The sequence below is a fragment of the Saimiri boliviensis genome, chromosome 17, assembly GCF_048565385.1.
Source record: "Saimiri boliviensis isolate mSaiBol1 chromosome 17, mSaiBol1.pri, whole genome shotgun sequence".
Taxonomy (NCBI): domain Eukaryota; kingdom Metazoa; phylum Chordata; class Mammalia; order Primates; family Cebidae; genus Saimiri; species Saimiri boliviensis.
Window position 1 is genome coordinate 13,262,361 of NC_133465.1, and position 12,053 is coordinate 13,274,413.

Consider the following 12,053-nt stretch of genomic DNA (forward strand, 5'->3'; position numbering starts at 1 on the left):
TGTAGCAAGTGACACATCACTCTTCTGTCTTTAAGTGACCTTTCTGGCTGCTGTGTGGCAGATGGATTACAGGAAGGCAAGAATGGATATAGGAGGCTATTGTAGTTTACAGATGCAGAAAACAGAGATAAGGAAGGCCACAAAAAGAGACAAATGGATGGATTTCAGGCTCACACCTGTAATCCCAGCACTTTGGGAGGCCAAGGTGGGCGGAGCACAAGTTCAGGAGTTCGAGACCAGCCTGGCCAACATAGTGAAACCCTGTCTCTACTAAAAATACAAAAAATTAGCCGGGCACGGTGGCGGGCACCTGTAATCCCAGCTACTTGGGAGGCTGAGGTAGAAGAATTGCTTGAACCTGGGAGGCGGATGTTGCAGTGAGCAGAGATCATGCCGTTGCACTCCAGCCTGTGCAACAGTGCAAGACTCAGACTCAAAAAAAAAAAAAAAAATCAAGAGACAAATGGATGGATTCCAAATGCTATCTTGGGGAAGACTTAACAAGAAAGTCTTGGTGACTTTCTTCTTAAGAACTAGAAAATGAACTGTTATATTCAACAACATACACAAGATTTCTCAAGAGTGTAATAAGCTGGTTTGAAAAGTAAGATGTCGGAAATTTCATGAATAAAAAGAAAAGCTACCCTTTCTTGTGTGCCTTCTTGGTGCCACACATCTCGTAAAGTCATCTAGTGCTTTAGATGTGCTACATCATTTAATCTTTAACAACTCCATGAATTGTGTAAAAGCACATCCACAAAAAAGAAAAAAAAAGAAAAAACTCTATGAAACATTATAGTAATCTTATAGAAGAATTAATAAAAGCTCTGAAAGGTAAAGTAACTTGTTCGAGGTCACACAGTTCATCAGGTTTGGAACTCAAGTCTTTTTAACTTGAAAGGTGAAGTGTTTCAACTACCAGGTATCTCTGGAGGACAGAAGATTAATTTGCAAAAAGGAAAATTCTTGTCACTGACATTACAAAAAGAAAGGTTGGTTTTGAAAGGTGAGTGAGGAAAGACTCACCAGTTGTGGAGGTCCAGAAAGTACACACTTTGGGAGCCCGGTTTCCTTTAAAGTAAGAATCATGCCTAAAAAGGATGAATAAAATCAGATCTCTCATCAACTTGACCTGTTGTCACTACCAGAAGGAGTACCCCATACTAATCCAGCTAATCCAGGTACTTATCTACATGTCCTCCTTTCAGCTTCGGAATTATCACTAGGAACCTGTACAGAGCAGAAGTGCTGCTGGCTAGAGGTGTAACAGACACTGAATATTCTTTAAATACCTCTAGAATGGGGTGAGCTGTTACCAGGGTGAAGCAGCAAGGCACCCAGTGTGCAGAATTTAAAGAATCATGCACGCGATGGGCTGGACTTAAGTTCTGCAGCTTAAGTGCCTCACCCTAGCCTCAGCCCTAAGAAGGGAGACTGGTCTAACACTTCACTCCTTCCTGGGCAAGCCCACGGAATTTGGTTGCAACACAACCCTGACCTCCCCAGTTGACAGACATAAATGACTGGGTAATCTGGACAGTGGGACAGCTCCGAAGCGCTGGGAGGTGCCCGGATGCTCTGAGGTCTGCTGCACTGAGGGCCCGGCGGGATTGGGTGTGGCTCATTGAGGGGACAGTGGCTGCATCCGCCGTAAACATATTAACTATAACCACCACTGCTAGACTCTACTGCCATAAATCTCTGGCCTAGCAACCGAAGAAACTAAGTGGATGGTAACACTTAAGAGGCAGTGTCCATATTAAAAATCTGCTCTTCTGAGTCACAGCTGTTAATGCTCTGTGCTGCAGCAGACTGGGCTGGTATAAAAAGATTCCAGGCCAGGGATGGTGGCTCATTCGTGTAACCCAGGGCTTTGAAAGGCTGAGGCAAAAGGATCGCTTGACCCCAGGAGTTTGAGACCAGCCTGGGCAACGTGGTGAAACCCCGTCTCTACAAAAAATGCAAAAAAAATTAGCCAGGTGTGGTGATGCATGCTTGTGGTCCCAGCTACTTGGGAGGCTGAGGTGGGAGGATCACCTGATCCCAGGAGGCAGAAGCTGCAGTGAGCCAAGATCGTGCCACTGGAAAAAAAAAAAAAGTCTGGCTGCCCACCCGACTCAGAAAAATGGTAAAGCAGGTTAAAATTCCGGAGATTTACCGCCAGCCCCTGACACTACAAAGAATATACTCACCACATAAGCCCCCAACGTTAGACCAGTGCATTCGTGTCAGGAATATGTTGTCCAGGCGAGCAACCTTCAACCTAAGAATGAGAAAACATTTGAACGGGATAACATGAAGAGCAATGACCACTTTTGCTATTAAAAAAACTGGCCTCTCATTTAGGCTTTCAAGCCCCATAATCAACTGCTCCCAAAGGCAAGAGATTGACTCACTTGTGCTCCTGCATGAGTCTCTGAACGCCTTCTCCACAGTTGAAGAGATACCTAAAAGACAAACATTACACAAGACACCCAGAAGGTTTTATTCTGTAAACTATCTGACACCAATTAGATGCTTTATTGTAGCATCTAATTGAAAAAGAACAAAAAAAAAATATTAAAAGTCCACATTGAATTACCGAGCCACACTTCGGTGGGGTTTGAGTCCTCCTTAGAAGAGGTTGAGTGGGGGCCTGTGTGGGGGGCTGCTGGGCCAATATGGGTACTTTCCCTACCACTGGCTCTTCAACAGATCGGTCCACCCCACATGCTAACAACGACGCACTGGCCTTGGGGTGCACGAAAGAGGATGAAGCTCCGAGAGTACTGAGTGCCAGGCCGGGGCCCCACGGCTGGGAAGAGAACGCTCAGACCCAAGTCTTAAATTCTTCATATATCCCCAGAAATCACATGGATGCAAGGAATCTGGGGGTTCCCAACCCCTAAAACTCCAAGGAATCCCTGCAACAGTGAAATCCCACACGTGTGAAATAGGGAAGCCGAAGCGCTGGGAGGTGCCCGGATGCTCTGAGGTCTACCGCACCGAGGGCCCGGCGGGATCGGGCGTGGCTCGTGGAGGGGACTCCGGGCGCGGCGCACTGACCGGTTGTACTCGGAGAAGACGTAGAGCGCGGCGCCCGCGTCCCGGCGACCCGAGGCCACCACCTGCAGGTACACGGTGTTCGGGCTCTCAAAGCACCCCGGCGGGCCGCGCTTCTCTCGCGTGCGCAGGTGCCGCAGTGGGTCCTTGGGCGGCCGCTGGCGGCGGGCAGATCCCTTCGACAAGGTGCGCTCCTGCGACATGGCGCGCCTGGCCGCGGACCGCAACACGGAGCAAAGGGTCCACATGCGCCTCTCTCTACCAGAACTGAGAAAGTCGCCGGTGTCCTCCGTTCGCGCGCCCCATGCACCGCCCCGCCGCTCCGCATGGCGGTTCCAGCCAATCAGCGCGCTGCGCACGGAGCTGCCCGCCTACGCGAGGTTGATCATCCAATAGAAAGGAGTCTTACCGCGCGTGACGTTTTAATTAGCAGCAGCCATAGAGTAGCGGAATACTAGAGCGTCTCAAGCGGCCCCGCCCCTGGATCTTTTCCGGTTTTCTAGTTTCAATTTTTTCCGGAAGCCGTCCTTTGTCCTGGGGCGGGACTTCCGGAAGCACGGGGCCGGAAAAAGCCTTCCTGAGGAAGTCGGGTAGTTGGTGTTTTGAGTTTGACGGAGTGGGTCCTGTTCTCTGCAGAGATGAGCTGTGCCCTCAGGTACGTCAGCCCCTCCGAGCCCGAGTTGGAGGTGGTTGTAGTGGTTGTGAGGATTAAATGTGAGAAGATCAATTGTATTGAGCGTTAGACTGGGCGCTTTTTGGCTGATTTTATTGCCACTGTAATTCGTATGCATGCATGTTAGAAAATGATCATTTTTACGTGTTAGCGCGCGTCTGTGGTCCCAGCGACTCAAGAGGCTGAGGCAGGAGAATTTTTTTTTTTTTTTTTTTTTTTTTTTTTTTTTTTTTTTTTTGAGACGGAGTTTCGCTCTTGTTACCCAGGCTGGAGTGCAATGGCGCGATCTCGGCTCACCGCAACCTCCGCCACCTGGGTTCGGGCAATTCTCCGGTCTCAGCCTCCTGAGTAGCTGGGATTACAGACACGTGCCACCATGCCCAGCCAAGTTTTTGTATTTTTAGTAGAGACGGGGTTTCACCATGTTGACCAGGATGGTCTCGATCTCTTGACCTCGTGATCCACCCGCCTCCGCCTCCCAAAGTGCTGGGAAGGAGAATCTCTTAAGCCCAGAGGCGGAGGTTGCGGTGACCCGAAATCGCACCACTGCCCTCCAGCTTGGGTGACAGAGCGAGACCCTGTCTCAAAACAAAACAAAACAAAAAAATATTTTTAGTGTTTTTTGGCAAGAAAAGCAAGAAGAGTTGACAGGCTCTAAAGCAAGAGAGTCTTGGCTCATTTGCCAGCTGTGAGACTTTGACCTCTCAGGGCTTCAGCTTGCTTAATCTGTAAAATGTGAGTAATAACAGCCATCACAGAATCCTACTTCAGAAGATATTTAGAATTCAGTCACCTAATAATGTATCAGCAGCCCTTTGAGTGGCACTGTCACAGAAGAGGCACCCAGTAAACGGTAGAAAATTAAGGAAAAGGCAAAATGTTTCGACACATATACAATATAGCTGACCAGGGACATCACAGAGGTAGGTGTCCCAATACCAGCTCTTTGAAAAACACACTTAGTCCCCTCTTGTATATCTAATAAGGTTTTCTCACCGAAAGCGATTTCATTTATTAAAACAGCTAGAAATATAGAGAGCTCCCTTAGAGAGGGACATAATTTACCTGGAAGCTCCATTCAAATACAAAATTTTTAAATGAATACTGAAAAATGTCACTTTTATTTAGGAAACAGGAGAGATTCAAGTCATAACAATTCCTACACAGAAATCTTGACGTCTGCCTTTCCAGGATGAAACATTTTCATATGCAGACCAATTTCCTCTTGGTTTCTTCAGTTGAGTCAAAACTACGTGATCCTCTTTCCCCCTATATTTTTGCTCATTAGTGTATTTCTTGAGCTGTTTTCATTCAAATATGTAACATTTTTATGGAAGATTACCACCCACTGTGTGAAAACGTTTTGTACTTGAAATAACTATTCCAGTTAGGGTCAGGAAAACGGTTCAAATCTATTTTACACTGTTAGAGTCCTTTACAAACTGAAAAGATGATCATACCACCATCCCCATAAGTATTCAAAATAAAAACAATAGTTTTTGTGTGTGTGTGTGTGTTTTGTTTGTTTTTTGAGACAGAGAGTCTTGCTCTGTCTCCAGGCTGGAGTGCAGTGGCGCAATCTTGGCTCACTGCAACCTCTGCCTCCTAGGTTGAAGCAATTCTCCTATCTCAGCCGCCCGAGTAGCTGGGACTGCAGGTGTGTGCCACCCGGACTGGCTAATTTTTGTGTTTTTAGTAGAGATAAGTTTCACCATGTTGGCCAGGCTGGTCTCGAGCTCCTGACCTCAAGTGAACTGCCTGCATAGGCCTCCCAAAGTGCTGGGATTACAGGCGTGAGCCACCGAGGCCAAAAACAGTAGTTTGTAAAAACTGCTTAAAGGCTGGGCACCGTGGCTCCTAACTGTAATCCCAGTACTTTGGGAGGTCAAGGCCGGAGAATAGCTTCAGGCTAGTAGTTCAATACCCACACTGTGGCCAGGCATGGTGGTTTATGCTTGTAATCCCAGCACATCGAGAGGCCAAGGCAGCGGGATCACCTGAGGTGGGGAGTTCCAGACCAGCCTGGCCAACATGGTGAAATCCCGTCTCTACTAAAAATTTAAAAATTAGCTGGGTGTGGTGGTGCACACCTGGAATCCCAGCTACTGGGGAGGCTGAGGCAGGAGAATCAGTTAGACCCGGGAAGTGGAGGTTGTAGTGAGCCAAGATCACGCCATTGCACTCCATCCTGGGCGACCAAGGGAGACTCCATCTCAAAAACAAACAAGCAAGCTCTGGCAACAATGCGAGACCCCCTCTCTACCAAAAAAGGCTAAAAATTTTTTAAATAAATAGCCAGACATGGTGGCATACAACTGTTGTCTCAGCTACTCTGGAGGTTGAAACAGGAGGATCCCATGAACCCAGGGTTTTGAAGCTGCAGTTAGCTATGATCATACCACTTTACTCCAGCCTGGCTGACAGAGTGAGATGCTCGCTACAAAAAAATTCATTCATTAAACCTGCTTTTAAAAAAAGTGTAGTGCAATAAAATATTATTTGTTTTTTCCTATGGTGACTACTTTGATCCTTTTAAATACATACATCAAATTTCAGACACACACAAAAACATTGGTTCCTCTATTTTATGGTTGCCCTATGTGCATATCTATCTGTTGGGTAATCTCAGACTACTTATCTCAAAACTATAGGAAGAATCACTTTTGGTTATCTACTTATATAAAATTCTGAGGGCTGGATGGTATTTGGGTTATTTCTAGGACCCAGTATGCCTTTCTGCACTTACACTGTAGGTCCTATTTTTATTCCTGGTATATGAAGATGACAGCTAGTATGTCTTCAATCTGAGGTTATATTGGAATGCCAGATTTCATGAGCCTGGGATTTGTCTATCTGGTTGTTGTATCATTAGCTCCTAAGACAGAGTCTGGCTTGTGGCAAACAAGAAATACTAGGAAATTAGAAACAAGCCAGTAGCTTAGATGAGGTTTTCAATTTGCAACTAAGCAGGGTCTAAAATTCAATCAAGACAACAATGACTGTTTTCTGAAGGGGATTGGTTTGACTGGCACCTCCAAAAGGGTAATTCAGAGAGTCAGAAACAGAAAAGTGTCTCTGGACTTGCTGGAGTAGAGGCAGCCTGGCCATTAGGACAGCAGAGAAAGTGGAAATCGAGGTAACAGACTTTCAGAAGTCAGTGACATCAACAGTGAATATAATCCAGCCACTTTCTCTTGCTTTGCGTCTCTTTTTGTTTTCCATTTTGTATATGAACAGCTTGTGGCTTGAAATCACTTTCTGTCCTTTTGTCGTTCACGGCTGTGTTCGGTAAGAATAGTCTGAACTGCTCCTTGTAGGGGCTACTGGGTAGCTCAGTGGAAGTAGAACCTCCAACATGGCCCCACTCACAGGTGTGGGACCTGGGTATTGGCTCTGCTGGGGGTGCTTTAGTTCATTTCCCATTGCCTTTCCATCTATCTAGGTGGTCCACGTTCAGTAGTCAGGCTGAGCTTCTTTGAATGGTGGTCAGCCTCCAGGAGGATGAAGTGAAATTGCAGTGCTTCTGAAGAATTAGGCCCAGAAGTCAACACAGACACAGATAGCAGTCACCTAGATTCAAAAGAAGGAAAATTATATTCTACCTCTTGAGGAGAGAAGTATCCATGTCACATTGCAAAAGGGCCCTTGGAATGGAAAAGTCCAGGCTTTCTTGGAACCCACTGATTATCCCAGGGGGTCCTATGAAGAGATGTCCGCCGGGCAGAATAATCTAGCCAATGAATGCTGGTAGCAGTACATTTTCATATGCCTGTAGTTACAGAGGTATAATTTGACTTTCTGCTGTAAGTATGGTTGCCACGAGCTAGTCCACTCATCTCTGGCCATCTCTTGGGTTTATTCAGAAATCGGACTTTTATACCTACGAAGCTGTGGCAGTTCCTGGGATCCCCAAGATCTGGTGATCTGATCAAGAGACACATACTTTGGGGCCCTGTCTGAAATACTTGCCGGCCTTCTGCACAAGACATTCATTCATTCATTGATTTGATACACGCTCATGCATGCGCGCGTGCACACACGCACGCACACATGAGTTTCTAGACACTGTTGTAGGATTCTAGATACCGTACTAAGACCCTGATGTATAGAAAGATCAACAAGGTTGTGGGAAGTAGAGAAGTTCCTTTTTAAAGTTTCTTGTTAAAAATAATGTGCTAATAACTCTTTGATAAGCCCTATCCTGTGTAGCTATGTAACTGTTAGAGCTGCCATGCTTACAGGCATATAGTACATTCTATGTCCCTGTACTTTAACCAAGATATCTGTGCTGGACGTGCTCACAAGCATGTCCCAGCTCTCCATTGCTTTTACCTGTTTAGAAAATTTTTAGATTATTAGCCAATCAGATTTTAGTTTACATTGTGAGGTCTGGCTCCAGCCAATGGAGATCAGACACGTCAGTAAGGATGACCCCAAATGCATAAGGAATAAATTTGTGTGTTTTCCTTTGTTCTTTGTACTCTCGTGGCACGTTGGCTACCGTGGGTGCCCTTCCTGTGGTCCAGGAAGTAAAAATTGTGTTGCTGAAAGATCCTTTGTCCCAGTACTAATTTTTTTCCCTTTTTTCCTATTAAACCAAAAACAAGCCCAGTACTAATTTTTCTTTGTGACACTGAGCATCTGTTTCCAACATCTATTTCCAACAAAGGTCTTGCTCTCAGAAAGCTCAGAAAGTTTGTGTCTTGGCGCCTGGGATGGGGTCCCAGGGCACACAGGAAAATGTTATAATAGAATCAGGTCAGGGATGCTTTTGTCTTTATTGGGTCTTAGGTGTTTCTGGTTTAGATCCCTAGAAACTCAACAACTCCAAACTTGATGGCCACAATGCATCTGAGTGAGAATTGGTTTCTGAAAATAAAGTTATTTTGGGCTGGGTGTGGTGGCTCACGCCTATAATCCCAGCATTGTGGAAGGCGGAGGCAGGTGGATCATCTGAGGTCAGGAGTTCAAGATCTGCCTGGCTAACATGGTGAAACCCTGTCTCTACTAAAAATACAAAAATTAGCCAGACATAGTGGCACGCTTCTGTAGTCCCAGCTACTCGGGAGGCTGAGGCAGGAATCACTTGACCCTGAGAGGTGGAGGTTGTAGTGAGCTGAGATGGTGCCACTGCACTCCACCCCGGGCGACAGAGTTAGACTCCGTATCAAAAAAAAAAAAAAAAAGTTATTTTGAAACAAATCACATTGTCAGCAAAGAACAGACTACATTGCCTTCAAGTACCTGAGTGGGTTCTCAAACTGACTATTTTGACTAAGAACTTTGAAATTCTTTAGCAGGAACTTCCCAGCTTACTCTAGCAGCAAGACCCTAGCACAACTGTCTCCTTGCTTCTCTCTCCTTTCAGGAGGGCAAAACCCTCTGCTGGTACATGCCTGGCTTACGGCCCAACCTCTTACAGAAGACTGCTGACAACACTACTAAGATGAAATCGTTTACCTCATTTCACAGATGAGGAGACTGAGGCTAAAAAAAGTTTCATAACTTGCTGAAGTCTAGTCCATTGACTTAACCATCTTGTAGGCTTAACCAACATGTTGGATTTATCACAGCATGGGGACAGAATTAGGGTCTTTTGGCCTAGCCTTCCCATTTAGAAAGGGCCTCAATAGTAGTACTGTAGTACTGCTATTTATAGCAGTATACTCTATACTATATACTCTATACTATATACTCCAGCCCTTTATAGTACTGTATTTCTTTTATTTCTTTTTTTTTTTTTTTTTTCCAGGTGGAGCCTTGCTCTGTCACCAGGCTAGAGTGCAGTGGAGCAATCTTGGCTCACTACAACTTCCAACTCCCGGGTTCAAGCAATTCTCCTGCCTTAGGCTCCTGAGTAGCTGGGATTACAGGCGTGCACCACCACACCCGGCTAATTTTTGGATATTTAATAGAGACAGGGTTTCACCATATTGGCCAGGATGGTCTCAATCTCTTGACCTCGTGATCCGCCCACCTTGGTGGATCCACAGTGCTGGGATTACAGGCGTAAGTGCCTGGTGATAGTACTGTGTTTCTAAATGAGGTTATACTTGGAACCAACCCAAATGCCCATCAATGATAGACTGGATAAAGAAAATGTGGCACATATATACCATGGCATACAATGCAGCCACAAAAAAGGATGAGTTCATGTCCTCTGCAGGAACATGGATGAAACTGGAAACCATCATTCTCAGCAAACTGACACAAGAACAGAAAACCAAACACCACATGGTTTCACTCATAAGTGGGTGTTGAACAATGAGAACACAGGGACACAGGGAGGGAAACATCACACACCAGGGCCTGCGGGGTGGGTGTCCAAGGGAGCAATAGCAGGGGGACTGGGGAGGGATAGCATTAAGAGAAATACCTAATGTAGATGGCGGGGCGATGGCTGCAGCAAACCACCACCATGGCACTTATATACCTATGTAACAAACCTGCACAATCTGCACATGTACCCCAGAACTTAAAGTATAATAAATCAATTTTAAAAAATAATTAAAATTTTTAAAATGAGGTTATACATTGACTCATAGGAATTCAGAGGAGTGAATGAAGATGCTTTTCAGACAATTTTAAACTTGTAGGCTGGGCATAATGGCTCATGCCTATAATCCCAGCAGTTTGGGAGGCTGAGACAGGAGGATCACTTGAGGCCAGGAGTTTTGAGACCATCCTGGGATGCATAGTGAGACTGCCATCTCTACCAAAATAAAAATAAAAAAATAATAAACTTGTGTCGCCTTAGCGAATCCCACTGTCTATACCAGGGCCGGTGCCCAAATCCAGGCCGTCACCTATTTTCATGAGTAAAGTGGTATTGGAACACATCCTGGCCTTTGTTTACTGATTGTCAACATCAGCAGTGGTGCTGCAGCAGCAGACTGAATCACTGCAACACACCAGGTGGCTCACAAAGCCTGGGCTATGCACTACCTGACCTTTTACAGATGTTTGTGTTCTTATGAAAGAGTAAAAAAGTCTTAATTCAGAGTTTGTTAGGTAAAAAGTTACAGTCAGTTAAATTTGGTTTCGAAGAAATTTTTTGGAAATCTAGTGTAGCCTAAGTGTGCAGTGTTTATGAAGTCTGGAGTCGGCCCGGTGTGGTGGCTCACGCTGTAATCCCAGCACTTTGGGAGGCTGACATGGGAGGATCACTTGAGGTCAAGAGTTTGAGACCAGCCTGGCCAACATGGTGACACTGTGTCTTTACTGAAAATATAAAAATTAGCCAGGTGTGGTGGTGGGCATCTGTAATCCCAGCTACTTGGGAGGCTGAGGCAGAGAATCGAACCCGGGAGGCGGAGGTTGCAGTGAACCGAGATTGCACCACTGCATTCCAGCCTGGGCAATAGAGTGAGACTCAGTCTCAAAAAAAAAAAAAAAAAAAAAAAGTCTGCAGTCATGTACAGCAATGTCCTAGGCTTTCGCATTCACTCATCACTCACTGATGTACCCAGGGTAACTTCCAGTCCTGCAAGTTCCATTCATAGTAAGTGCCTTATTCAACTGTTATTTTTTTTTTTCTTTCAGATGGAGTCTCACTCTGTCGCCCAGGCTGGAGTGCAGTGGCACGATCTCGACTCACTGAAACCTCTGCCTCCCGGCTTCAAGCGATTCTCTGCCTCAGCCTCCCAAGTAGCTGGGATTACAGGTGTGCACCACCATGCCTGGCTAATTTTTGTATTTTTAGTAGAGAGGGAGTTTCACCATGCTGGTCAGGCTGGTCTTGATCTCTTGATCTTGTGATCTGACCCCTTTGGTCTCCCAAAGTGCTGGGATTACAGGCGTGAACCACCGTGCCTGGTCTGCAGTTAGGAGATAGAAAAAATTGAGATTTCCAGGATGGCAAGATGAGGAAGGGTATTCTAGCCAGAGGGGCCTGCATGGAGTCAGGAAAGGTAAGAGTGTACCCAAAAGCGATAAAAGTGAACACAGCAGTTCACCGAGGCTCCACTTCATTACAGGTTCACTTTCTACACATTTCGTGTGTCCAGGTCACCTGCTCCTCCTAGCGCTCTTGCGAGACGTAGCCTACTACTGTTTTCATTGCACAGATGAGAAACTGAGGCTGAAAGGGATTAACTTGCACAAGATTACAAGACTAAGTGTAAGGCTGGTTGCCTCGCCTGGAGTTCGGACATGCCCATCTCCCTCCCCGCTTGAAAATTTACATTATGTCAGTCATCTAGCTCCGTGTGTGTGTCGTGTGTATGTCTGTGAACATGTGTGTGAGTGTATATGTGTGGGATGTGTGTGTATGTGTGTGATTTTGTGTACATATGTGTGTATATGTGTGTGTGTGTGTGTGTTTATGTGTATGTGTGGG

General features: G+C 45.7%; 2 protein-coding genes across 2 annotated transcripts in view; one reads left to right on the forward strand and one right to left on the reverse strand.

Annotated features, from left to right (window-relative positions):
• ELAC2 (elaC ribonuclease Z 2) overlaps positions 1–3,368 on the reverse strand; it is a 26,836-nt gene extending 23,468 nt beyond the window's left edge. The window contains exons 1-4 of the mRNA XM_039475736.2: positions 3,046–3,368; positions 2,397–2,447; positions 2,193–2,263; positions 1,027–1,091 (exon numbers count right to left, since the gene is read on the reverse strand). Coding sequence (XP_039331670.1) covers positions 1,027–1,091; positions 2,193–2,263; positions 2,397–2,447; positions 3,046–3,290 — 432 coding nt within the window. The 5' untranslated portion in view covers positions 3,291–3,368. The remainder of the gene's footprint in view (positions 1–1,026; positions 1,092–2,192; positions 2,264–2,396; positions 2,448–3,045) is intronic.
• Positions 3,289–12,053, forward strand: part of LOC104651592 (uncharacterized) — a 226,075-nt gene continuing 217,310 nt past the window's right edge. The window contains exons 1-3 of the mRNA XM_074389101.1: positions 3,289–3,422; positions 3,565–3,697; positions 11,258–11,378. Coding sequence (XP_074245202.1) covers positions 3,289–3,422; positions 3,565–3,697; positions 11,258–11,378 — 388 coding nt within the window. The remainder of the gene's footprint in view (positions 3,423–3,564; positions 3,698–11,257; positions 11,379–12,053) is intronic.